The 22,865-nt window shown below is 59.0% G+C and overlaps 2 protein-coding genes across 5 annotated transcripts; one reads left to right on the forward strand and one right to left on the reverse strand.

The window, feature by feature from the left end:
• Positions 1–2,336: 2,336 nt before the first annotated feature.
• On the forward strand, positions 2,337–7,220 carry PHOX2A (paired like homeobox 2A). Its single transcript, XM_028517511.2, has 3 exons — positions 2,337–2,813; positions 5,017–5,204; positions 6,102–7,220. Exons 1-3 carry the CDS (start codon positions 2,597–2,599, stop codon positions 6,543–6,545), a joined length of 849 nt encoding a protein of 282 aa, XP_028373312.1. The 5' UTR covers positions 2,337–2,596; the 3' UTR covers positions 6,546–7,220.
• Positions 7,221–7,317: 97 nt separating this feature from the next.
• INPPL1 (inositol polyphosphate phosphatase like 1) lies at positions 7,318–22,299 on the reverse strand. Of its 4 annotated transcripts, XM_036028862.1 has the most exons (30): positions 22,057–22,286; positions 21,091–21,337; positions 20,903–21,060; positions 18,166–18,229; positions 17,924–18,074; positions 17,587–17,707; positions 17,198–17,338; positions 16,866–16,959; positions 16,669–16,758; positions 16,390–16,488; positions 16,126–16,276; positions 15,941–16,047; positions 15,523–15,625; positions 15,239–15,435; positions 14,818–14,935; positions 14,150–14,246; positions 13,838–13,976; positions 13,623–13,722; positions 13,429–13,517; positions 12,589–12,670; positions 12,372–12,461; positions 11,743–11,856; positions 11,509–11,597; positions 11,053–11,140; positions 10,814–10,969; positions 10,490–10,568; positions 10,253–10,396; positions 8,432–9,104; positions 8,046–8,179; positions 7,318–7,952 (listed from the first exon to the last, which is right to left on the reverse strand). In XM_036028862.1, exons 2-30 carry the CDS (start codon positions 21,112–21,114, stop codon positions 7,862–7,864), a joined length of 3,783 nt encoding a protein of 1,260 aa, XP_035884755.1. In that variant the 5' UTR covers positions 21,115–21,337; positions 22,057–22,286; the 3' UTR covers positions 7,318–7,861. The 4 variants fall into 4 exon arrangements, with proteins under 4 accessions (XP_035884755.1, XP_035884754.1, XP_028370418.1 ...); XM_036028861.1 differs by having other exon boundaries at positions 20,903–21,337; positions 22,190–22,299; XM_028514617.2 differs by having other exon boundaries at positions 10,253–10,393; positions 20,903–21,337; positions 22,057–22,287.
• Positions 22,300–22,865: the final 566 nt, after the last annotated feature.

A 22,865-nucleotide genomic window follows, 5' to 3' on the forward strand; every position in this document is an offset into this window, starting at 1 on the left:
TCTTCCTGCAGGACCCCTCTTTGGGCCTCAGTGTCTTCATCTGCAAAAATTAAGGGGTCAGGATGGGTAACTCTGCAGGGCCTAATAGCTTCAGAAATCTTCAGGGAAGAGGTGATGCTGCCAGGCAAAGAGAGGGGCCTGTGTTCCCATCACGTATTCAAGTATCATGTGCAACAGGTCGGGGAAGTTTGGCCACTGTGTGCTCTGGGTCTGCCTTCACAGGGCTCAGTCACTTGGTGACGGGGACAAGTAGCGGGGGGTGGGGGTGGCAGTAGCTAATTTTTTTTTTTAAGATTTTATTTATTTATTTTTTAGAGAGGGAAGGGAGGGAGAGAGAGAGAGAGAAACATCAATGTGTGGTTGCTGGAGGCCATGGCCTGCAACCCAGGCATGTACCCTGGCTGGGAATTGAACCTGTGACACTTCGGTTCGCAGCCTGCACTCAATCCACTGAGCTACGCCAGCCAGGGCAAGTAGCTAATTTATTTATACGTTTACTATGTGCCAGGCACTATTCAGAGTGCAGGCTCGGATTTGATCCTGAGAACAATGGAGAGCCATGGGAGGTGGAAGGAGAGCAGCATCTGATCTCCCACCTCAGAGAGCCCTCGAGCTCCCTGCAGAGGATGTGTCAAGGGAGAAAGGTGAACCTCACACATCCGTGGAAGAACTTTCTGAAGCTGTTTTACTGTCAGTTTTACACCTAAAAAGAGTAATTAGTGAAAACACCTCAAAGAAACCCGAGGCCTGGAGGAGTCCTTCTGTGAGGCAAAGAATGGGTGGCCAAAGAAGTGGATGATCTGAGGGTGCGCGTGCTCCCCACTGAGCTAGTAAACTGAGGGGGGTGGGGTGTATTCTGGAAGCCCTTGTCCCATTCCCAAGCACTTTGGTAGTAAGGGTGCCCCTCCCCTGGCTTCTTGCTGGGTGTCTACTCCCACATCTGCACGACCAGTCAAGATCTTAGCAGAGGAAACTGGGGACTGGGCGGACAAGCTGTCCAATCCACCTCAGGTGAGCGGCTGGGGCAGAAGAGTTCTTGGTTTTGTCCTCCTGGAAAGGATTCTGTGTCCCATCGTCCCACAGCATAGATGCCGGTGCCTGAGTCCCCGGAGGGCCAGGTCCAGATTGAGTCTCGGTGGTTCTCCCGGAGAAGAAAAGATTCTCTGGAGAAGGGAGGTGAGAGGCTGAGGGAGAGAAAAGGTGTCATTCCGTTCCTCCCTGTCCTGGTATTCACCACACACACTGCGGTAGGCGCTGGGAGCCAGAGGGTCCATCCGATGGCGGTGCGGAGGAGGACTGAGCTAGGAGAACTGGGAAGCAGAGAGGCGGAGCGGGTTCTGAAGGTTCAGAACAAGGTCGTGCGCCTTTAGAACTAGTCAGAAGGATAGAGGGACCTCGGCTCGGGCGACCCACCCCCTCGGGCGGGCGTCTGCACCACAATCCTGCTGTGCCCTGGGCACGCCAGCGCAGGGTCTCAGCTCGCCCAAGACTTTCTCTCTGCCCCTCAGCCTCGGCCCCTCCGCTGTGTCTGTCCCTGGGCTTGCCTTTCTGAGACTGTCCCTCTGTTTGTGTCTGTGTCACTCTCACTTCCCTGTTTTGTCTCGTCTCCAACACAATCCTGTTTCCATCCATGTCTCATCCTGTGCCGTCTCCGTCTCTCCGCCGCCTCCCTCCCTTCCTCTGTCCCTCTCTGTCTCTTATCCTGTCTCCTCTGTCTCTTCCTTGTCCCCATCTCCACCCCCAATTTTCTCAAGTCCATGTTTCACCTTTTTCTCCATCCTTGTCCCTGTCTATCTCTTGCCCCTGTCTCCAATCCCCCTTTCTCGTCCATTTCTCATCCTTGTCTCCATCTGTGTACCTGTACCTGTCTTGTCCCTTTCTCTTCCTGTCTTCGTCTCTGTCGCCTCTCCTCATCCACGGCCCCATCCCAGGCTCCGTCTCTGCCTTGGTCCTGTCTCCATCCCCCCTCCTGCGCTGCCTCCTCGATCCCCGCCGGGATGTAACCTTGCTGGGGGCGGGGCCGAGGGGCTGGATCAGAATAACTCAGTTATCTGGACGAATTGAATTAACTTCTTCACACGAGCGCTGCTGGGGCCCCTCTCCCCTCCCTTCTGCGGGGCCGCAGGTGGGGAAGCCGGGGAAAGGGGTCGAGACCTTCCGGCCTGGCACGATGCATGGAGACCAAAGATCTGGTCTGGATTGGGGCGAGATGGGGACTCTAGTAGTGGGGCCCCGCGCAGCCCCGCGTTGAACCTCCGGAGCCATCAGAGTGCGGCGGGGACCTTTTGGGGTGGGAGGTGGGCTCCGGGTGGCTGGGGGCGGGGCCAAGGCCTCCCGAGCCCCGCCCTGAGCAGCTCGCCCCGCCCCCTCCACGGGGTCCTGCGCGTTAAAAGGCGCGCGGGCCGAGCAGGGCTGCACTTGGCACTGCACCCAAGTGGAACGCGGCTGCGACGGGGCGGGCACACTTGCGGGCGCTCAGAGCCGGACTCAGGTCCTGGGCGTCTGGCGTTCGAACCCCCATCCCGACCCGCATCTGGTCCGGGACCAAGACCCCGACCCGGCCCAGCCCGGCCCCCTGTCCTCGCCCCCCGGGCCGATGGACTACTCCTACCTCAATTCGTACGACTCGTGCGTGGCGGCCATGGAGGCGTCCGCCTACGGCGACTTCGGCGCCTGCAGCCAGCCCGGCGGCTTCCAATACAGCCCCCTGCGGCCTGCCTTCCCCACGGCCGGGCCTCCCTGCCCCGCTCTCGGCTCCTCCAACTGCGCGCTTGGCGCTCTACGAGACCACCAGCCCGCGCCCTACTCGGCAGGTGAGCCCAGCCCCGGCCCAATTCTCCCTCCAAACCTTGCGGAACTCCCAGCCCCTTCCCTACTTGGAAAGTGGTGAGACAGTCCTCCACAGCCGCCACCATCCCTGGGGTCCTGGCCAAACCCTCCAATACCTGTCCGGGTCCCCAGACCCCCTGTAAGACAGGATTACCCCAGGCAGAGCTGAACCCCACCCACTTACCCTTCCCAGCTACTACATCCCTATCCCATGCTCAGAGTCAAGGACACAGACAGCTGGTTCGGCCCCAGGCACCTTACCAGGCCCGCACGTCCCCACCTGCAAAGGCTGACCACCAAACCTCACAATCCAGGATCCTTGGAAGATGCTCCAGGCTCAGTTTAATCAGACCACCCCCCATCCTTATCATCTCCACCCCAGTGCACACCTGATCCCCAGCAAAGACCCTTACAGTAGCTGAGCTGCCCAGATGAACACCTTCCTAGAGTCCCAGAACCATCAGGTCCCTCCTGCCCGGTTTTGGATCCATCCCACCTGTGTCCAAACCCTCTTCCACTACTGAAACCCATTCCATGACTTGAAGAAAAGTGTGCCCGGGTTATTAAGCCACTTTCACTTTGCTGTTTTCCCTGGAGTCTGCCCCAGCTAGAGTCCTGCAGGACCCAGAAGCTTCCCCTAGAGCCTCCAGGCCCCTTGATCCAAGTCCCCATCTGAACCCTCAGCCTCATGGAGCCTCTCCCCAAGCCCCATCTCTCCGGTTACAGTCCACTCTGCCCCACCCAATCTCCTTGTCTCCTTCCTTCCTGGGGAGCCCACTGGGACCCAAGTGGAAGACTGGGGCCTGGGGGTGGGGGTAGGCGGGGATGGTGAGATGAGGACCTGGATTTAGAGAAGTAAGATCCAGAGCGATGGAGCCAGAATATGGAACAGGGATGGGGAGATTGAGTTCCCGGGCCCGATGCAGATGCGGAGTGGGGAGATGGAGAAAGAAGACGGGGAGATGGGCACCGGAGAAATTGAGTTCTAAGGTGGGGAGACAGGGCAGGTACAGAATGATGTGAGCCAAGATGGAGAGACTGGGGACCCCAGGAGAAAGGGAGACTCGGGGCAGGAACATGGTGATCAGGACCAGGTGGTGCAGACAGGAAGTGGGGGGGAAGGGGACGAAGGAAGATGGAAACAGATGGGGAAGACAGGGCTAGCACGTGGTACTGGAGACAAGGGCTAGAGGAGACAGAGAACTAGGGAGATGGGACAAAGATGACGGATATTGGGGACCCCTGGGAAACATGGACACCCGACTGGGGGTTGGAGAGAAGGACGGGGAGACAGTCAGGAACAGTCTGTGGGGCGGTGGGAACTGAGACAGGGGTGGATGGGAGACAGGGATGGGAAGGGAGTGAGGAGGAAGGGTGGGGCTGGCTTGGGGGTGTTGGGGCACAGAAAGGGGTGCCTGGAAGGAAGAAGAAAGTCAAAGAGAAGATGGAGGAACCTGGGTGGGGAGAAACGAGGACGCTCCCCAGAGGGTACCAAGAGAATGGCCCAGAAGGGGCGAGGTGGAGGGAGATGTGGACGATGCCATGAGGAAGAGAAGGGGACACCTGGAGGAGACGGGGCTGTGAGATGGAGCTAAGGAAGTGAGGCCCAGGAAGGAGAGAGATGGCGGGATAGAGGGGGCCAGATCCCTACACCACGGAGAGCCTGTGGCAGGACTGAAAGTAGACCCGAGCAGGGGAGTTTCAGTCACCAGCCGAGATCCCGGACTGCTTCCTAGGGAGCTGCTGAAACCTGATAGCCAGCCAAGGCGGGGGGGGGGGGGGGGGGGGGGGGGGGGCAGGACCTGAAGCAAGGCGGTTGGGGTGAAGGCGGGGTACTCACTGAGGGAGAGACACGCTGATGGGAGGGTTGGACGGGCTGGCGGACTGGCGGAAGGTGGAGGGACCAGGGCGAGGGCCAAGGACAGATCGGCGGCCTTGACGGGACTGTCAGATTCTGGTTCCCTCGCTGGTGCTTTTGGATCTCACTGTGCCCTGTCCGCCGTCACCCCTGCCGGCTCCACAAGGGGTAGGGGAGACTCTCCATCAGAGGCTGAGAGGACGGAGGCCCAGGAGCCAGGCCAGGGGCGGGAGATGGTGAGCGATCCCCTTAGGGGCAGGACACAGCGGGCTGAGCGCGGACCCTCACGCTCCCATCCTGGTTGCTCCCCCTCCCGCGCACACCCGTAGTGCCCTACAAGTTCTTCCCGGAACCGTCGGGCCTGCACGAGAAGCGCAAGCAGCGGCGCATCCGCACCACGTTCACGAGCGCGCAGCTCAAGGAGCTGGAGCGTGTCTTCGCAGAAACTCACTACCCGGACATTTATACGCGGGAAGAGCTGGCGCTTAAGATCGACCTCACTGAGGCTCGCGTGCAGGTGCGTGTTTGCGCGCGTGTGTACGGGAGTGTGTGCTCGAAAAGGGCTGGGGGTTATTGTCCCACACCTGTGGGGCTGCGGTACAGAGGGGACTCACTTGGCGGAGGGCAGGTGTAGCCTGCAGGCGGAGAGCTAGGTAGGTCCAGGGGCCAGGTGCAGGCGGGAGTAGTTGGGCAGGAGAGGACGGGCAGACTGGAGAAGCCGCGGGAGCAGGACCTGGCAGACCTGAGGCCCTCGGAAGGATTGAGCTGATCAGACACACGATTTCCCTTCGGTGCCCCTGGTAGGGCCGGGCGTGCAGAGTGGTGCCTGGGAAGCCAGAACGGAGGCCAAGTGGGTAGAGAGGGTGCCGCAGGGGGCCTCAGGGCCCAGCAAGATGGAGTGGGGGATAGCCAGGTCCCATCCTCAGCCCCGCAGCTGTGAAAAGCGCCAGGACCTAGAAAGCCCGGGTGCAGGGCGGAGGCGAGCCGTGTCAGGGCGGACTCGGATGTCTGTCTTACAAATCTGAGTGCAGATGACCAGCTGGCCCGCCTTTACTGGAGACGAAAGGTTTCTCCTAGTGTCCTAAGCCGCTCTCCGCCGCCCCGGGGCACTCCAGGCGGGTACTCCGGAGCTTCTTGTGGGAGGAAATCGGGTGACGGGACCTTGGGTGCAGAGAAGAGCGGAGGCGGAGTCCCCTTCAGCGGGGCCACGGGTGAGCGGATCCTCGGGGGAAGACCCTAAGGACCTGGAGGAAGGGGCGCGTGGAGGAGGAGAAGCGAGGCGGGCAACAAGCTGAGAGGGGAGGGCCGAGGGGCCACGTTGGGAAGCCTGGTGGTCACCCTGACCCGGCCCCTTCCGGACCGAAGCCTCACTAGCGCCTTGCGGCCCCGGGCTGACCGGCCCCTGTGCCCGCAGGTTTGGTTCCAGAACCGCCGGGCCAAGTTCCGGAAACAGGAGCGAGCGGCCAGCGCCAAGGGTGCGGCGGGCGCGGCGGGCGCCAAAAAGGGCGAGGCGCGCTGCTCGTCCGAGGACGACGACTCCAAGGAGTCCACGTGCAGCCCCACGCCCGACAGCACCGCGTCCTTGCCGCCGCCCTCGGCGCCGGGCCTGGCCAGCCCGCGCCTGAGCCCCAGCCCGCTGCCCGCCGCCCTGGGCTCCGGGCCTGGCCCGGGCCCCGGGCCCCAGCCGCTCAAGGGCCCCCTGTGGGCCGGCGTGGCAGGCGGTGGGGGCGGCGGGCCGGGGGCGGCGGAGCTGCTTAAGGCCTGGCAGCCAGCGGAGCCGGGGCCCGGGCCCTTCTCCGGGGTCCTGTCCTCCTTTCACCGGAAGCCCGGCCCCACCCTGAAGACCAATCTCTTCTAGCCGCTGGACTCCGGAGGCTCCGGGCTTGGCCCCAGAGATGCCCCTGCCCCTCCAGGACCTGACCGGGTCCCTCCCCACCCCGGCCGCCTGCCTGGACGGCCCCGTCCCTCCCCGCCTCCCGCCGTGTCTGACCCCTGCGTGTGCCCTCCCCAGGTTCGGAGACCAAGTCAGGGCCACTCTTGTCCTCGCCAGCCCCGCCCCACACGGCGGGGTGCTTTCACTGGGAACCCGTCCCCCAGGACAAGCCCGGAAACCCTTCTAGCGCGTCTTTCTTTGGAGCCGGGATCGAGTCACTGCCAGTCCCTAACAGTGCTCGAACGAGCGGGTCCTCGAGGAGGTGCAGCGGATGCTCCCCGCACCCCGCAGCAAGCTCGGTCACTTCTCACCTTAGTGACCAGCTGGTTGCCTGGGCCCCTCGGGCCCACCCAGGCAAGGGAAGCCGGGATAGCCAGCAGCCTGAAGGACCCCACCAATTTACCCTCTGCTTCCCCCACCTGGCAGTCAGGCTGGCGCAGAGGGTAGGCCCCTTAGAGGAGTGGAAGGGCTGCCAGGGCAATGGGACAGAGGGGTTTCCTCCTGATTTTTCTGTTGTGTTGTTGCTCTTTTCCTTTGAGAAACTTGTAATTTATTGAGGTGAGTTTTGCTCAAGCCAAATAAAACTTAATTTATTGAAGACATCATGCTGGTAACCCCTCTGAGTGCCCAGGATGGGGATGGGCTGGCTGCCTGCAAGAGGACCCAAGGCTGCTACACACAGACCAGGAGACAGCGATAACTAAGCAAACTGGCACTTTATGGCAGAGATTGACCCCCCACCTCCAACAGACGCCAATAATATTAAAGTGATCACCCTCCCTAAATCCACAGAGAAAAGCTTTAAATAAACCCCAGCCCAGTTCTTGGGCTATTCCTTCATTTCCGGATGGACACCCCAGAGTGAGGGTTGGGGAGAGGTCCTAGCTGAGCCCCTCTGGCTATAGTTCAGGCCAGAAAAACAGTGAAAAGTGGGGACCCAGGTGTACCCAAATGGATGCCCCAGGCACCCCTGAGGCTGAGAGGAGGGGTCCAGACAGGGAGGAGAGCACCAGAATAACCAGGGCAACTGATCTCTGGTGCCCAGGGTGTAAAAGGCAAGGGGCAGGAGGTCCTAATTAGGGCATTCCAAAATGATTGGGCAGTGGGGAACTCAGATCCCCAATAAATAGGCAGAGAGGTACTGCCCCACCCCTCATAACTTTTCAACTCTGGGGCCATGGCAGTGTCTTCGTTGGGGGAGGGAGGAGTGCTGAATTCCCAGCTTCAGGGTGCCACCACTGTCACTTGCTGAGCTGCAGGGTGTCCAGAAGGAGGCGCTTGTGAGCTGGGTCCTGCACCCCAGCCTCCTCCAGGTCCTCCTCTGTGATGTCGCTGTAGGAAGGGGTAAGAGACTGGAAGATGGGCAAGGTGGTCCAGACGGCCCATAGCTCCCCACCACACCCCAGGGGCCTGCCCCACCCTCACCTGAGAAACTCCAGATCATCCCAGCCATTGTGCACCAGGCCCTCCTCATAGCGCTCCAAGCCAATGGCCCGCAGCCAGGCACCCATGCCCGCCTCACCCAGCCCGGGTGGCCGCCCGCTCTGCGGGCACGGAGCCTGAGGGAAGAGGGCATGTCAGGGGGAGCACTAAGGGTGCCCACATACACAGCACTAAAGGGCAGCCACATTCTACATGTCATGGGATGGGGGGGAAGGCTGGCAAGATCTGGGGCTCCACGTGTCCCCCAACTCCCCAGCTCAGGGCAGAGGACACCACTGAGTGTTGCACGGTGGGGTACAAGGGGGCCACAGTCCACGGGCAAGCACGCGGCTCTCGTACACACAGCCAGCCACCCCTGACGCACACACCTCCTCTGCCAGGTCCTCCTGGATGCTCTCTCGGATGCGGGGTGGAGGGAAGCTGAGGGGCCGGCCATAGTCTGAGGGCAGCCCCCTGGGTGGCTGCAGCTCCAGGGGGCCTGGCAGGAGCGCCGGGCGGCCAGGCCCCGCAGGAGCGTAGTCCACTTCACTCAGCGTCTTGGCCATCTGCAGCACCGAGCAGGAGCGATCGTCCCCACTGGTCACCTCCCCCAAGAAAGTGTTGGTGGGTGAGGGGCCCGGGGGCAGTGGGGGTCTTGGATGGGCTTTAGGAGGTGGTGGGCCACGGGCCTCACCCCCACTGCGGCCCCGGACCACTGGCCCTGGCAGAGGGTCCAGGCCTGGTGGCAGGAAGACGGCGGAGTCCGGCAGTGGCGGGGGCGGAAAGTCTGGAGGGGGCAGTGTGCCCCCTGACTCCTCGTCGGACGAGCTCCCCTCTCCCACACGGGGCGGCCGGTGGCGCCCAAGCTGTAGAGCAGGTACTGTGATGGCCACCTTGTTCTTGGTGGCGGATGGGACAGGGGCCCTGGCAGGCGGAGGTGGCTCTGGGGGCAGCAACTGGTGTGGGACGCCTTCCAGGACGTAGTAGGCAGGGTTATTGAAGCTGTTCTTGGGTGGGGGAGCTGCCACCCCTTCAGGCTCTGGAGCCCCCTCTGGCTTCAACCTGGGTTGGGGAGCAGGATAACTAAGTCAGGACACAGAAACGCCAAGTGAAGGCAGTGGGCGCTAGAGAAGGAAAACCCGGCTGGGAGTGAAACTTGGTGCCGTCCCAGCCTTGCACGTGACCTAAAGCACAGCACTTTCCCTCTCTAGCCCTTGCTGCCCTTATTTCTGAAACCAGCGAACAGAAAGAGTTGAAAGAATAACACCTAAACTTCCATGTCTCACTTGCTGAGATTCTCACATCTTTTGACTTTGTAACTTTGAAACCTCAGCTTAAAGTGGTGAAAGCAGGTGCCAGAAGGCAGGGCAACAAAGGCCTGTAATGAGAATGACCAGCCGGTTTGGAAAAACCACTGGAAGCATCTGAGGCCGATGGAAGGAGGCATCTGACTCAGGAACGCAGGGTAGTTTTACACAAGCCTGGCAATGAAACCAAGGCAACCGCTAACAGCCGAAGATGAATGAAAAAGCACCAAACTGGACCTACAAGTTTTTAGTTAACTTCCGGTGACAAGTGGGTGTAATTAGAAAGCCAGCCCCACTTTCCCCAAGTACGATGCACAGAACACCAGTTCCCCAGGGTATCAACAGTCACTGTGTGGAAAAGAAGTTTCCTGGCCTGTTAAGTTTGGAAAACTATGTCAACAGAGTTGAAAAAGGGTTTCCTTCCGGTCCACATTCTCAGAGATTTTGCTAATACTAACATGTACTGGGAATATCTAAGAAAACAATCTAGCAAGAAACATTTCGCAGACTCCTTTGACCACAAACCCATTTCCAGGGTGCATGCTTCGTGGGACGGTGCTCCGCTGAAAGCACAGGGGAAGTCCCGAGCTGAGGGGTGTGCCTTCTCCACTCAGAAGGCTCAAACTAATTCTGTTTACATGGAGAGAGCAGTTGCAGAAACAATTTCTAATTCTACCTTTCAGGGCAGAATTGAGAGGAAAGGCTGACTTTGCTCGCTGTGACTCAGAGAGCCACACCTAGGGGAGGTCGGCCTGGCTAGAGTGGCCACGGGCACAGGGCCCTGGCACCTCCAGCCGTGGGGCGGCAGGGCACCCGGGCGGCAGACAATCCCCAGACGGGCCCTGAGAGCCAAGCATAGCGATGGGTAAAGTGGGGTGGGGAAGTGATGGGTTCTTCTCTCACCTGGGGGTCAGGGGCTCCTCCCGGGCAGCAGCTCGAGGTGGGGCTGGTGGCCTCCCAGTTGGTGGTGGTTTCTCTGGTTCTTCAAATAACTTGGACAGCGGGCAGGAGGCCTCTGTGAGGGCTGGCTTTCGGCTCCCTGACCTGCTAGGGGTGCGAAAGGCAGGAGAGGTAGAATAGGGGCTCCCCAAAGGCCCCCAGGCACCCCTTCACACGACACTCAATACAGCGCCAGCTCACCTGGGCTCCTGGCTGCCTCGGGACACAGAGGGAGCTTTGCTCTTTGCTCCTGCCTCGTCCTTATCAATGCTGATCCATTCTGGGGGAGAAAGGGAAAGGCGACTCAGAGGGGACCTGGGGTCCTGGGTCCCAGGTACCTACCGACCTCCAGCCCTTTCCCAGCTACTCCTCAAGGCAGGCCCACTCCCACTCGTGGCTGCAGAACTCCCAAATACTATATTCCGGGGATTCCAACACGCCCTTCCCGCACCCCAGTCCCTCCCTCCTGGGCCTGCCCACACCACCTCATCTCGGGTCCCACACCCCTCCCGATGGAGCCCCCACCGTAAAGTCGCTCACGGGTGCCCAGGCGTTCGGTGGGCACCCGCACCTTCATGGAGCCACGGATGTTGCCTGTCTCCTCGCCGCGGTGGGACAGGAAGGTCAGGAACTGCTGGGCTGTGCTGCCAATCATGGACTTGAGCGCCACCACGCATTCCCCTGAAGGGCAAACCAACACACTGCCAAACCTTTCTAGGCCCCGCCTCGCTTCCTGTGATCCTTGGCATCCCCCTGCTCCTCACCATAGGATTCGTAGCCATCCATGGACTTGACTGTGAGCAGGAGGTGCTGGTCCTGCAAGTACTCGATGTCGGCCAGAATTGGCTTGAGCTGGGGAGCGGAGAGGCACAGTGAGGAACAAAGCCCCTACCACCTGCTCCTGCCTGACACTACTCCCCTACCCCCCAGGCTGGTGCATGATTGCTCCCACTCAACTCAGCTGCCTCGGGAAAGGTCCTAAATCCTTAATGTAGAAGACACGACCCTGCAGGTGCCTTTCAAAGAACTTTAACAGCATTGTAACTAACTCATTCATTAAACAAATGAGCTGTAAACTGGTCCCACATCCCCCAAATAAAGCAAACACCCTCTCCTCACTCACGCCCACCCCCACCCCCTGAGGCACGCATACGTGTGCACTCAGCCGGTCCCCACTCTCTGCCCCCACCCACAAGCCCAGGCCCTGCTTGCAGCCTCACCGTGGGCAGCTGGCGCGAAGACCACTGCACTTTGAGGAAGTTGATGTTGTCACTGCTCTGGGCATCATTCTCGAAGCTCTTCTTGTACTCTAGGGTGGAGGTGCGAAACACCCGACTGAGTGCCACCTCCCATGTACCTTTCCCCCTAACCGGGGGGGGGGGGGGGCTGACTGCTCTGTGTACCTCTGGCCCCCCACCCGACTTGGCCCACTCCAGCCCCAGGCCCCTTCCCACCTTCCAGGCAAGTGGAGTAGAACTCAATGAAGAACTTGGTGCGGCTGGCCGTTTTCACAATAGCCTCGATGCTCTCAAACTCAATGTAGGCCTGGTCTGAAGTCTTTGAGAGCCCTGAGGGTCGGAGGGAGGAAGGCAGGCAGGGGGGTTGGGAGGGTGACAGGAGGAGCAGGACAGGGAGAATGGGCCCCGGGACAGGAAGTCGGGGGCCCTGGCAGAGCAGGAGGGAAGGCCAGGCACGGCCTCCCCAGGCCCAAGGAGCCAGTAGGGAAACACCAAAGCCCAGGCCCTGGATAGGGGCAGGCAGACCACCCAAGGATGAGAGGCCATCTAAAAAGGGGCTGGGGACCAGAATGCCTCAGGGATTGCCCGCCAATAAAGCACACCACCAGGCACGTTCAGGGGCACACGTGTCTCCAGGCAGACACAAACACACATACACACACACTCGTGGGCATGTACTTCTTACAATGACCCAGGCACACAGACACCCTCACAAATCTTTCTCGGAAACATTCCTGCATGTATGTGTACTCGCACACGTATGTTCAAACCCGTGCATATCCCAGGCCCCCACCTGCGCCTACCCAGGTGTACACCATATCCACAAGCACACCCAGAATAGTCACCTTTCTTGGAGATGAACTGAGAGGTTACTCCAACTTCAAATGTCCCAAACACAGGGGAATGGTCACTGGTGACAATATCATCGGTGCAGCCTAGGGAGGGGGATAAGTATGGGGGCTTAGGGGTGAGCTCTTCACCCCGTGCTCCCCTCAAAGCTGGAGCAGAGTCAGGACGGTGGCCGCCCGGGATCGCCCATCACCCTGTCTGTGCGGCTCTGACCGTAGGAATTGCAGATGATGTGGGTCTCGGGGTAGGATTTCCAGAGAATCCGGTCACACCATGAAGGCACGTTGGTCCGGACCTGGGGCAAGGGACGAAGGCAGCGTGGTCAGGGCCGACAGCTGGGGTGTGCCCAGCGAGAGCCCCTCCCACACCCCCAGGCCAATGCGTCCGGCCCCATGCCCTTTCCCTTGGGTCCTCACAGCACCAAGTGTCGCCGCTACGGCCTCAGAGGGGCCACAGGCACTGGAAGGGTAACTGCAGAGATCTACACCCTTGACCCCACAAACACTCTTATTTTTTAAAAAAGGTTTTATTTATTCTCAGAGAGAGGGGAAGGGAGGAAGAAAGAGAGAAAGAGAAACACCAATGAGCAAATGTAACATCAATCAGTTGCCTCTTGCACACACCCAACTGGGAACCTGACCGGCAACCCAGGCATGGGCCCTGACTGGGAATCAACCAGTGACAGACCTTCTGGCTTGCAGGCCAGCGCTCAGTCCACTGAGCACCTGTTTGTGGGACACAGCCAGGGTCCCACACTCCTTTTTTTAAAATTATTACATTTTAAAAAGATTTTATTTATTTTTAGAAAGAGGAGAAGGGAGGGAGAAAGAGAGGGAGAGAAACATCAATGTGTGGTTGCCTCTCATGCACCCCCAAGTGCAGGACCTGGCCTGCAACCCGGGCAAGTGCCCTGACTGGGAATCGAACCAGCAACCCTTTGGTTCTCAGGCTAGCACCCAATCCACTGAGTCACACAGCCAGGGTCCCACAAACACTCTTGACTCACTGCAGCCCTGGAGGTCTCCTAAGACACACCCTGTTCTCCTCACTCACCCCAGTTGGTTTCTGCTTGTGCCAGGCATATGTGTCCCGGGAACCCCGCTCGTAGCGGTAGGTGGGCGGGAAGGAGATCTCCTCCTCACCTAGGGAAGGCAGGGGGCAGGGGCAGGTTGGGGCCAGGGTTGGGTGAGTGCTCAGGGATATCACAGATGTCTGGCCCTCAGACCTCCTACTGGACCCACACTCACTGAATCGAAGGAAGACCTTGTGCTTTTCCCGCTCCAAGTTGAGCTGGTCTACCCTGAGCAGGGGCTCAAACTCCTTCCTGCTGATGTAATTCAGGATCTCCTGGAGTGGAGATACAAAGGCTGGAGACTTTCCCCTAGGCCAGAGCCAGAGGTGACGGCGCATCTGACCCCCAGCTCAGACACCCTACCAGCCACCCTCTGGGTCCTGCTTGTACCTGGATATCCATGTCCAGGCGGTAGTTGAGATCCCCAAACCAGAAGAGGTGAGTGAATCGCAGAGAGATGTCAAAGGCATTGAGCTGGCGGTCACCCAGCGAGAGCAGCCGAAGAATGTCCAGGTAGTTCTGGTTCCGCCTGGACAGAGGAAGGTCAAGGATACACAGAGGGGTCTTGAGTTGGGATAAGGGAGGGGGGGGTCTCTGGGGACAGGGATATAAATGGGTCATGGACTAGGATTTGGGAGAGGGAATAGATCTCAGGTGAACGGGGTGAGGGTGAAGAGACTATTTCGGAAGGTATCCCCTCACCGGGCAGTCTTCTCATTTCCCGAGGTGAGGTGGCAATTCACAAAGCCAAATGAAGTGCCATTGAACATGAAGGAGACACCCACAGCCCCCTTGTTTCCTGTCAGGACAAGAAAAAAAGGCCCAAGTCACCCTCAGAGCACTCCCAGCTCTCCCTCTGCCCATCAAAGCAGCAGTGGGAAGGTTCTCCCGACTCCTCCACCCCCAATGCTAGAACACAGGCAGGCCCCTCAGCACACACCCACGCCTTCCCTGGGGATCCCCACGGGACACAGTCTATCTGGACGGCCCAGTCTGTCTGCATGTGTGAGCAGAGTCCCTGAAGATACAAGAATCCCAAGGGTGATCCTACAGATTCTGGGCAGATTTCACCCTGGAGGAGCTCTGGACTGCAAACTGATATACCTGGGCACTATGCCAGGCTTCATCATATACTAGCTGTTGACTTGGGACAGGTCACTCTGGGCCTGAATTTTATCATCTATGAAATGGAGGTAATTATCCTGGCCTGCTTTCCCAATGGGGCCAGAAGAGATTTAGAGTATGAACACACTTTATGAAGTTCCAAGAGTTCCATATATGGAAAAGCTGAGACCACATAGAATGGGGAGATACTGGGCTGGAGAGGAAACAGAAGGTGTGGGCAGAGGGACCCCGCCCAGCCTGCTCACCCAGCGTGTTGGCAATCCCAGTCTTCACGCTGGACGTGCTGACGTGGCTGATGCGGTTCTCATGCTCTGGCTTGACCAGCACAGCCACCTTGATGTTCCACAGTGACTGCATGGCAATCTGGGGGGAAGGTACAGAGCCCCTCTGTCCAGAGCTCAGCCGCTGTTGGCAACCCCTCCCCACCAGCCCATACTGCACACTGTTCTAGCAGGCACAGGACAGGAAGACCTGCTATCTTTTTTCTGAGGAGCCAAAGAGAAACAGACCCTCCCATAGCATGAAGGGCTCAGGTTACTTCTCCTAAAGGATAGTCCCATGGACCAGAACAGCCAGTCAAGTTGTGTTCCCCAGGGTCACCACAATGTCCAGCAGGATAGTCTGGGGTGGTGTGTAAGAGGGGACATAACAAGATGACCCCCTCACCGGGCGGTAGTCCAGATCTGTAAGCTCCTTGAGGCCCCCTCGTAGCAGGTCCAGCCATTCTCGGTCACCCACCGAGTTCTCCTGGGTCCCAAAAACATAGATGTCATGGGGTATGGCCACTGTGACCTCATCCAGGGTCTTCCCCAATCCCTTCGATGTGAACCAAGATGTCACATTTTTCGGAGGTGGCACACTTCCTGGAGGTGGAGGGGATGGGGAGCGGTCAGGCCCCTGCTCTGGGGCCATTTCCCCCTCCTGCCTCGGCCCCCGCCCCCAGGCCTCACCCATGTTCCAGGTGCCTATGAAGACAGAGATCATGTCAGGCTCATCCTGCTTTGAGTGTTTGTTCTTCATGAGCTGCAGCAGCTGGCAGAAGGCCTCCCGCTTCTAGTGGGACAGCAGCCAGTCAGAGGCGGGTGAGCAGCCAGGGGACCCCCATTCCAGGGATACCCTTCTAGGTAGGTAGCAGGTACCATGAGAAAGGATCATGCCTGTCTGGTTCGCCAGTATAGAGCTCATGCTTAATAAATACTCATTGGATGAGTATTTAAACCCACCCCCAGGCCACCCACTCTCCCACACATGCTCTCTGCCCTGTCAGACCCACCCCTGTCGCGCCTACATCACGTGTCCCTTCTCTTCCCATCCTAAGAGGTCTCCTTCCCCATCCCCATCACCAGTGGTGTGGCCCAATCTGCTCACCCGGGCACTGACAAAGATGAAGTCCTTGCGCTGTGTCCGGTCTTTCTCCTTCTCAAACACGACACCCAGCTTGTTCTGGACACGCTGAGACTTAATGAGCTGTCGAACTAGGAGATGGAGAATGGGTCATACTGGTTTGTGTTCTGAGGCCCCGTCCACCCCTCCCAGATCAGGCCCTGGCTCACTGCGGTCATGCGTGAAGGTTGTCCAGTCCTCCTGTGAGTCTCGCTGTCTCCGCAGCAACACTAGCCGCCCACCCTCCACATCCACGCTCAGCGTGAACTTCTGTGACTTCCCAATCTTGGTCAGATCACCCAGGGTCACATCCAGCTTTACCTGCAGGTTGAGAGGTAAGGAAATGTTGACAAGACCTCAGGACAGGCAGCAACCCTTCACCTCCAACTGTCCTTTGACCCACGAGGCCCCTCCTGGTGCCCCCTGCCATGTACCTCAAAGGCCTGCACAGGGATGGTCTTGGCCTTACGTGTGCATGGCTGCAGTGGAGCCGGGGGTGCTGTGGAACTTATGTCCTGTAGGGCCTTCAGGGCCTGGAGGAAAAGGGCAGGGCAAGGTCAGGGAACATGGGAGGGCAGGGGACAAGGTCAGAAGGCAGCAGCTAGGAGGGGCACGGTTGAGGTGGGGTCAGTACTAAAGATTTAGGGTTGAGATCAGTTAGGTCATTGCAAGTGGTCAGAGACTGGTAGGTGAGGGGTCAGAGGTCAGGTCACCTTCTTCTGGATGCCTGACAGGAAGTCCTTTAACACAGACAGCTTCAGCACCAGGCTCTCTAGTTCCTGTTCCCCAGTCTGTGGTGGGTTCTGCAGTGAGAAAGAATAAGGCTTGTACATGAGGTCACCAGGAAGAGGGTCCCCAACTCAGCCCCAGAACACTAACCCATTCCCCAAAGATATCCCTACACTCCCACCTGCTGCTGCAAAAGGCGGGTCACCATGGGCGAGCTCTGCTGGTCAAACACCTTGGACAGAATTTCCAGGCCAGACAGGACCTTATCCACCTCACTAGTGGGGAGATAACAGGTCAGAAGAACTCCCCACCTCAATCCAGTTACGGGGAAGCGGGGCTTCAGCCTCCACCATGAGGACACAAGGATTCGGGTGAGGAAAAGTCAGGAGGTAATGACCGTTTCCCTGTTCAGGACCAGAGGTCAGAGGTCCGGGCATCTGTGCAGCAAGGGGGAGCCGGTGAGGAAAGGTCAGAGGGAAGGGTGCAGTGCATGGTATGGGACGTCCCAGGTACCTGTGCAGCCTCCGGCATGAGGTGGCGAGGGTGCGGGTGAGGTGGGGCAGGTTGCTGGCTCCGCTCCGAACAGCCTCCAGGTCCAGCCCGTAGCTGCCCTTCAGGTACTCGTGCGAGACAGTGCTCAGCCCATTGGGAGCACTTTGAGGAGGGGTTAAGAAGTCAGTAGAGGCCTTGCTGGCCTTGTCCCAGCACCCAATCCCACCCCCAGAGGAGACAGTGCTGGTGATAACCAGAGTACCATGGATCAGGGTGTCTATCTCTGGGGCTGAGATGGGAGGGGGCCCCTGGGAGTGGGGCTGGGGCTTAAGCCTCCCCACCTTTGGTGAAGATACAGTTCTCAGAGGAGAAAGGGACTTACTACTCAGTGCAGGAGGCTGGTATCTTACCTCTCAGCAGCCGGAGTTGTGGGGGTCTCAGGGGCTGGTTGGGGGCTGCTGGGTCCCACAGAGGCACAAATGCTGGTGGAGCCAGAGCGTGGGGGAAGCGGGGGCTTCTCATCCTCCCCATCTGTGGACAGGGGTCAGTGGGGCATCCATCTGGGCCTCCCGCCCTCAGTGAAGTGTGGGGGAATGCTATGCGATCACAAGCTTCCATGAAAAGGAGGTAAAGGGTCCTGGCATCATGGCTTTGGGGAAGGCAGGTTGAAAAAATGGGATGGGAAGAAGCAGGCAGGATTTGAACACGGGGTAGGGAAGGGATTGCACACTGCACACCGGGTGGCACCTGAAGCATCGCGGTCATCTGGTGGATCTGGCTCTCGCTCCCGCTCCACAGGCAGCAGCAGGGCACACACAAGGCCCTGGTTGGGCTGGGCATACAGGCCGATGAGCTCGCCCAGGGTCTGGAAGCGGCGCACAGGCACACCCTGCGAGGTCTGGGGCCAGCAAGAGTGGGAGAAGGGTCAGCCAGCCAACCCCAAGCCACTGGCTGGAATCAAAGTCAGGAGTCAGGGTCCAAGCTCCTACCTGCACAGCCAGAAAGTCCTCCCCATCAGGTAGAATTCGATAGGTGTGCACATGCTTCTGATACCTGATAGCAAGGCAGAGGTCAGAATCTGTAACTCCCAGGCTAGCATCTAAGCCCCAAGGTACCTTCTCCTCTTGCCACAGGGCTGTCCCCAGCCCTTTCAGCTTGGCTTCCCTAAAACCATTTCCCTAGGCTGCACAGGGTTAATGATGTGGCTAGTCCACGTCCGTCCTGCTAGAGTCACCAACAACCAGGAATCCCTACCCCCCCCTCAGACCTACATAGTCTCCACAAGTAACAGGCAGCTCTTTTGTGGCCTCCACAGCTGTCTAAACAGCCCCTCTGGGCTCTGGTACCAGTCTGGGCCCCCCGCCAGATTAAGAGTCCTCAGAAGCCTGGGTAACCACAGTTTACATGCATGGGCGATGTGCTAACACACGTGTGCCTGCTGTCTGTTTATGTTGGTGTCTAGCTCTGCTGAAGTGGGCTGTGTCTGGGGCAGTTTCGCTGGGGACTGTGGGGGAATCATCCTAAGGATTTCTACCCCCTTCCCAGACACCAAGAAATCAGGATCACCTAACGGGCCTCCTATGGTAGACCCAGGCCTCCAGGAGGCCCAGACTGAGGAGGGGCAAGAGGGTTGCTGACAGATGGCAGCAACAGCTGAGCAGGTGACAGCTGAGCCAGGCCTGGGTGGCGCAGGCCATACTCAGTGGGGCTGGAAGACTCTCTCTGCAGCCACACCTCAGGGTAGGCTTGCCCGAGGGAGTCAGCCAGGCCAGTGTGTATTGGCAGGAGGGGGTGTCAGCACCAAAGAGGACCAAATGCTTGTTTGAGAAGACCCCACACGCTGGCTACAGGGCTATCCCTTCCCCTCAGGCAGGCCCCCCCTTTGAGGGTTCTCCTGGCATCGAACCAGATAGAAACCATGCAGGTGTCTGTTTGTGACTGGGTATGTTCATTTGTGGACTGTGGGCCCCTGTTCTAACTACAATAGCGTCCCATTAACTGAGTGAGCCCTGTCTCTGTGACAGACCAAGTGCTTAGTACAGATGTGACCTCACTTAATCTTCACCTTTTGAGGTAGAGAAGAGGAAACTAAGGCTCACAGATGAGAAGTTATTCGGCTAAAGTCAGCAAGTAAAAGGCAAAGTTTAAAGCGAGGACAGAAATGTGTCCTGAATGCTACCCATGCACATGTGGGGGTGTGCGCAGGTAAGCGAGTGTGGTTCTGACTGCCCACTCCCGGGCTCCTGAAATGCAAGGAGTCGCCAGAGTCAGCTGGTAAAGCTTAAGTATCCCCCAGAGATCCTCACCCCACCCATCTCCTCTCCTGGTGATGGAGCCAGAATTCTTCCCCTCCTGGGATAATAACTGTTCTTCACCCAGACACAGGCCCAGCTGTCCCCCTCCCACTCAACAGCTGACCCAACACCTGCCTCCCTCCCTTCCCTAATTAGGTGGTATGCCTCAGAGCGGGCTGGGAGGCAGGGCTCTAAGATATTCATCTGCTTAAGCTGTTCCTCTTTAGTCTTCCTGGCTGAGCCTCAGGTTCACTGCCTACATCAGGGATTCTCAACCTCAGCACTATTGAGGTCTTAGACCTCGTAATTCTTTGTTGTGAGGGGCTATCCTGTGCTTATAGAATAGTTAACAGCATCCCTGGTTTCTACACACTAGATGCACTAGATCCCTACGCACTATGGCACCAACCAAAAAAATGTCTCTGGACATCACCAAATGTCCACTGAGAGACAAAATCAACCCCAATTGAGAATCACTCGCCTAGGCTAATGTACTTCCCAAAGATGTGAATTGAACAGAGAGAGAAGGGATAGAGAGATAGGGGTTTGAGAGAGCTCATGGGTATAAGAAGGAATACAACTAGATATAAACAAAGCAACGCTGTGGCTTTCTACTCACCACCTCCCATTCCTGAGGCCCCAGGAGCCCAGCCAGTGTCAGAATGAGTGGTGTGTGGAGCAGCTCAGGGAGAAGATTCCAAAACTCAAAGTGCAAACGCACCCCAAAACCATGCATGGCTGATGGGTACAGGCACAGGACTAGGCCTACTCAGAGAGCTGCCAAGTCTAGCCCTATACTCAGCACCCATAGCTCATGGCTAGGGCAGCTGGGAACTAGAGCACACACACTCATTTATTCATAAAATAATGGCATGGCCCTACACAGCCTCACCCTCTTCTCCTCAACACCACCTGAGCCCCCAGCCCCAGTCCCACACAGCCAGGCAGGCCCCAACCTCAGTCCTGGGGGTAACAACCTGCCACAACCTTGCTGTGGCAAGGCCCCCTAAGGGAGCTGCGGACCATCCTCACACACCCCTTCAATCCCTCTGGCCCCAATTCCAACTAATGCCTACCTCTCAGATACCCAATGTCTGTATAAACGGCACTGCACACAACCATGAAAGGCATTCTCACCCCTCCAGCTCCTTCTACCTGATGGTGCCTGAGGAGGTCTGCCAGAGACTCCTTGCATTTTTCCCCCCTTACAGCCACCCTGGCAGCAGGACCACACTTACTGTGTTTCACGGTCCAAGAAAATGCCCCCAGACACACAGCAGGAAGGAAATGCTCCCAGCATCCTTCCTCAGCTTTAGTATAAAGCCAAGGCCCCACTCTGGGGGGCGCTGGCGTCCCATTGTCCCAAGTCCTCCCTGTACGCTCAAGGAACCCGACAGTGCTCCCGCCCGCCCAGAGCCCCAGCGCCACTCACAGGACGCAGAGTGCGAAGGCGCCTGCCACACTCTCGCTGTCTCGGACCAGGAAGCTGCCATCGCGGCCTGCCCGGGCCAACAGTTCCTCCGCGGCAGCGCGGCTCAGGTCTCGGTGGTACCACGCAGGGGCCGGGCTGCCCAGCGCACCCCCCGGCCCATTGTTCCCCGGCCCGTTGCTCCCCAGCCCCAGAGCCCCGCACGCAGAGGCCATGGCCCGGGCAGGGCTTAGCGCTGCCTGCGCCCGCAGCCCCGCGCCATACCCCCGGCACGCGTGGGGCTGGGGCTGGGGCTGGGGCTGGGGCTGGGGCTGGGCCCGGGCCGCTGGCCTGAGGATCAGCGAGCGGGCCGAGTAGGGGATCCCGCACCGCTCTTCGCCGCGCAGCCCGCCTAGTTTGCCGTGCTGCCGCCGCCGCCGCCTGCAGCGCTGGCCTCAACTTGAAGAGAAAGAAAAGTTTGTTCAGAGGCCGCGGGGGAGGGGCAGGAGCGGAGCGCCAGAGCTGGCTGCCGGCCTCCTCCCCCTCTGCTTGGCCCACCACCCCTACCGCCCCTGCCCCAAGCTCTTCCCGGTGCTGTTGATGTCCCCTCCCCCCGCATTCCCGCCGGACTCCGGACTCGCCAAATCCCACAAGAATCCTGCCCCGCCATCATCACCCCAAGAAACTCCAGCCAATACCCCCAGATACGCTTAAATCTCCCCATCCCGCGCCCCAACAATTCGGGAATCCCAGCCCCATTCCCTGAGTACGAGCTTCCTTCAATAATCGCACTATGACCCCTAATTCCCATAGACGTCTGATTCCATTCCCAATCCTTTTAATTCGGTCTCTCCTGTAGCCTTGCAGAATCGAGTTCTCAAAAACTCACGAAGGACCCCACGATAAACTTCCTCCCATCCCTCTCCCCGTCATCCAAGCAGCCCCGACCCCCAACTCCCATGAAATACAACCCCCTTTAGACCTGAACCCCAAACTCCACTGGGTCCAGCCCTCTACAGACCCCGTGGAGCGATCCCCTCCATAGAGACCGATCCCCCACAAACCCCTAGACCACGTCCAGTGTCCTCAAAACCCTACGTACCGTCCCTGGTAGCCCCTCAGCTCGGGCAGAGCCCTTCCCCCTTCTCAGCCAAGTTCCCTGGCACCATCTACTATACCCGCAGGCCCGGGCCTTGAGGGGTTCACAGTCCGAGACCAGGCCTCCTCTTGCCTGTCTTTGAGAAAGTTCCCTCAGACCCGTGGGCTCCCAACCTCTCCCCAGAGCCGCGGCCGCCGCAGGCAGACCCCCACCTCCTGAGCTGCTCGGATGCCCCCTTCCCGGGGGAAGCGGCCCTAGTCTCTCAGCGGCCACTTAAGATGGCCATCCTCTGCCGCCGCACACCGCCCCCCCTCGGCTTCCGCCCCGCCCGCCGCTCCGCCCCCGCGGCTCTCAGCAGAGCCGGGGGTAGCACCCGCGCCCCGCCTCTCCTGGCCCTGCGTCCAGATCCTAGAGCCGCTGACCTGCCTTGTGACCTCGGGCAAGTCACTGCACCAATCTGAGCCTCGCCTTCCCGCTCTGTAAAATGGGGATAATGTTATGAGGGCAGAATCTGGGCACAGGGTCTGTGCTTGTAAAGCTCTCCGCACAGGGTCTGGCATCCGGTAGATGCTCCCGAACGGCGGCTATTCTTATTATTAATTAAGGAGTACCAAAGGTGACAGCTGTGTAAACTGTAAAGCGCAGCGGCTGAAGGGACGGGTATTATTAGCACCCGCCCCCGCCCCAGCTACTCCCTCCAAGTCAACAAACTTCGGCCTTTGTAAGCCGGACGCTGAGTGGGGAGCTCCCCAAACTGGGTCTCTTTGACAACCCCGGTACCCCTTCCCCAGACCCGCCCTGTGGGCAACAGCAACAGGGGGGTCGAAAGGGGGCGGGGCCCATAGAGGACTGCCCCACCCCTTCCCAAAAAAGACCTAGCCGGTGGCT

Source organism: Phyllostomus discolor, chromosome 6 (genome assembly GCF_004126475.2).
Source record: "Phyllostomus discolor isolate MPI-MPIP mPhyDis1 chromosome 6, mPhyDis1.pri.v3, whole genome shotgun sequence".
Classification (NCBI taxonomy): Eukaryota; Metazoa; Chordata; class Mammalia; order Chiroptera; family Phyllostomidae; genus Phyllostomus; species Phyllostomus discolor.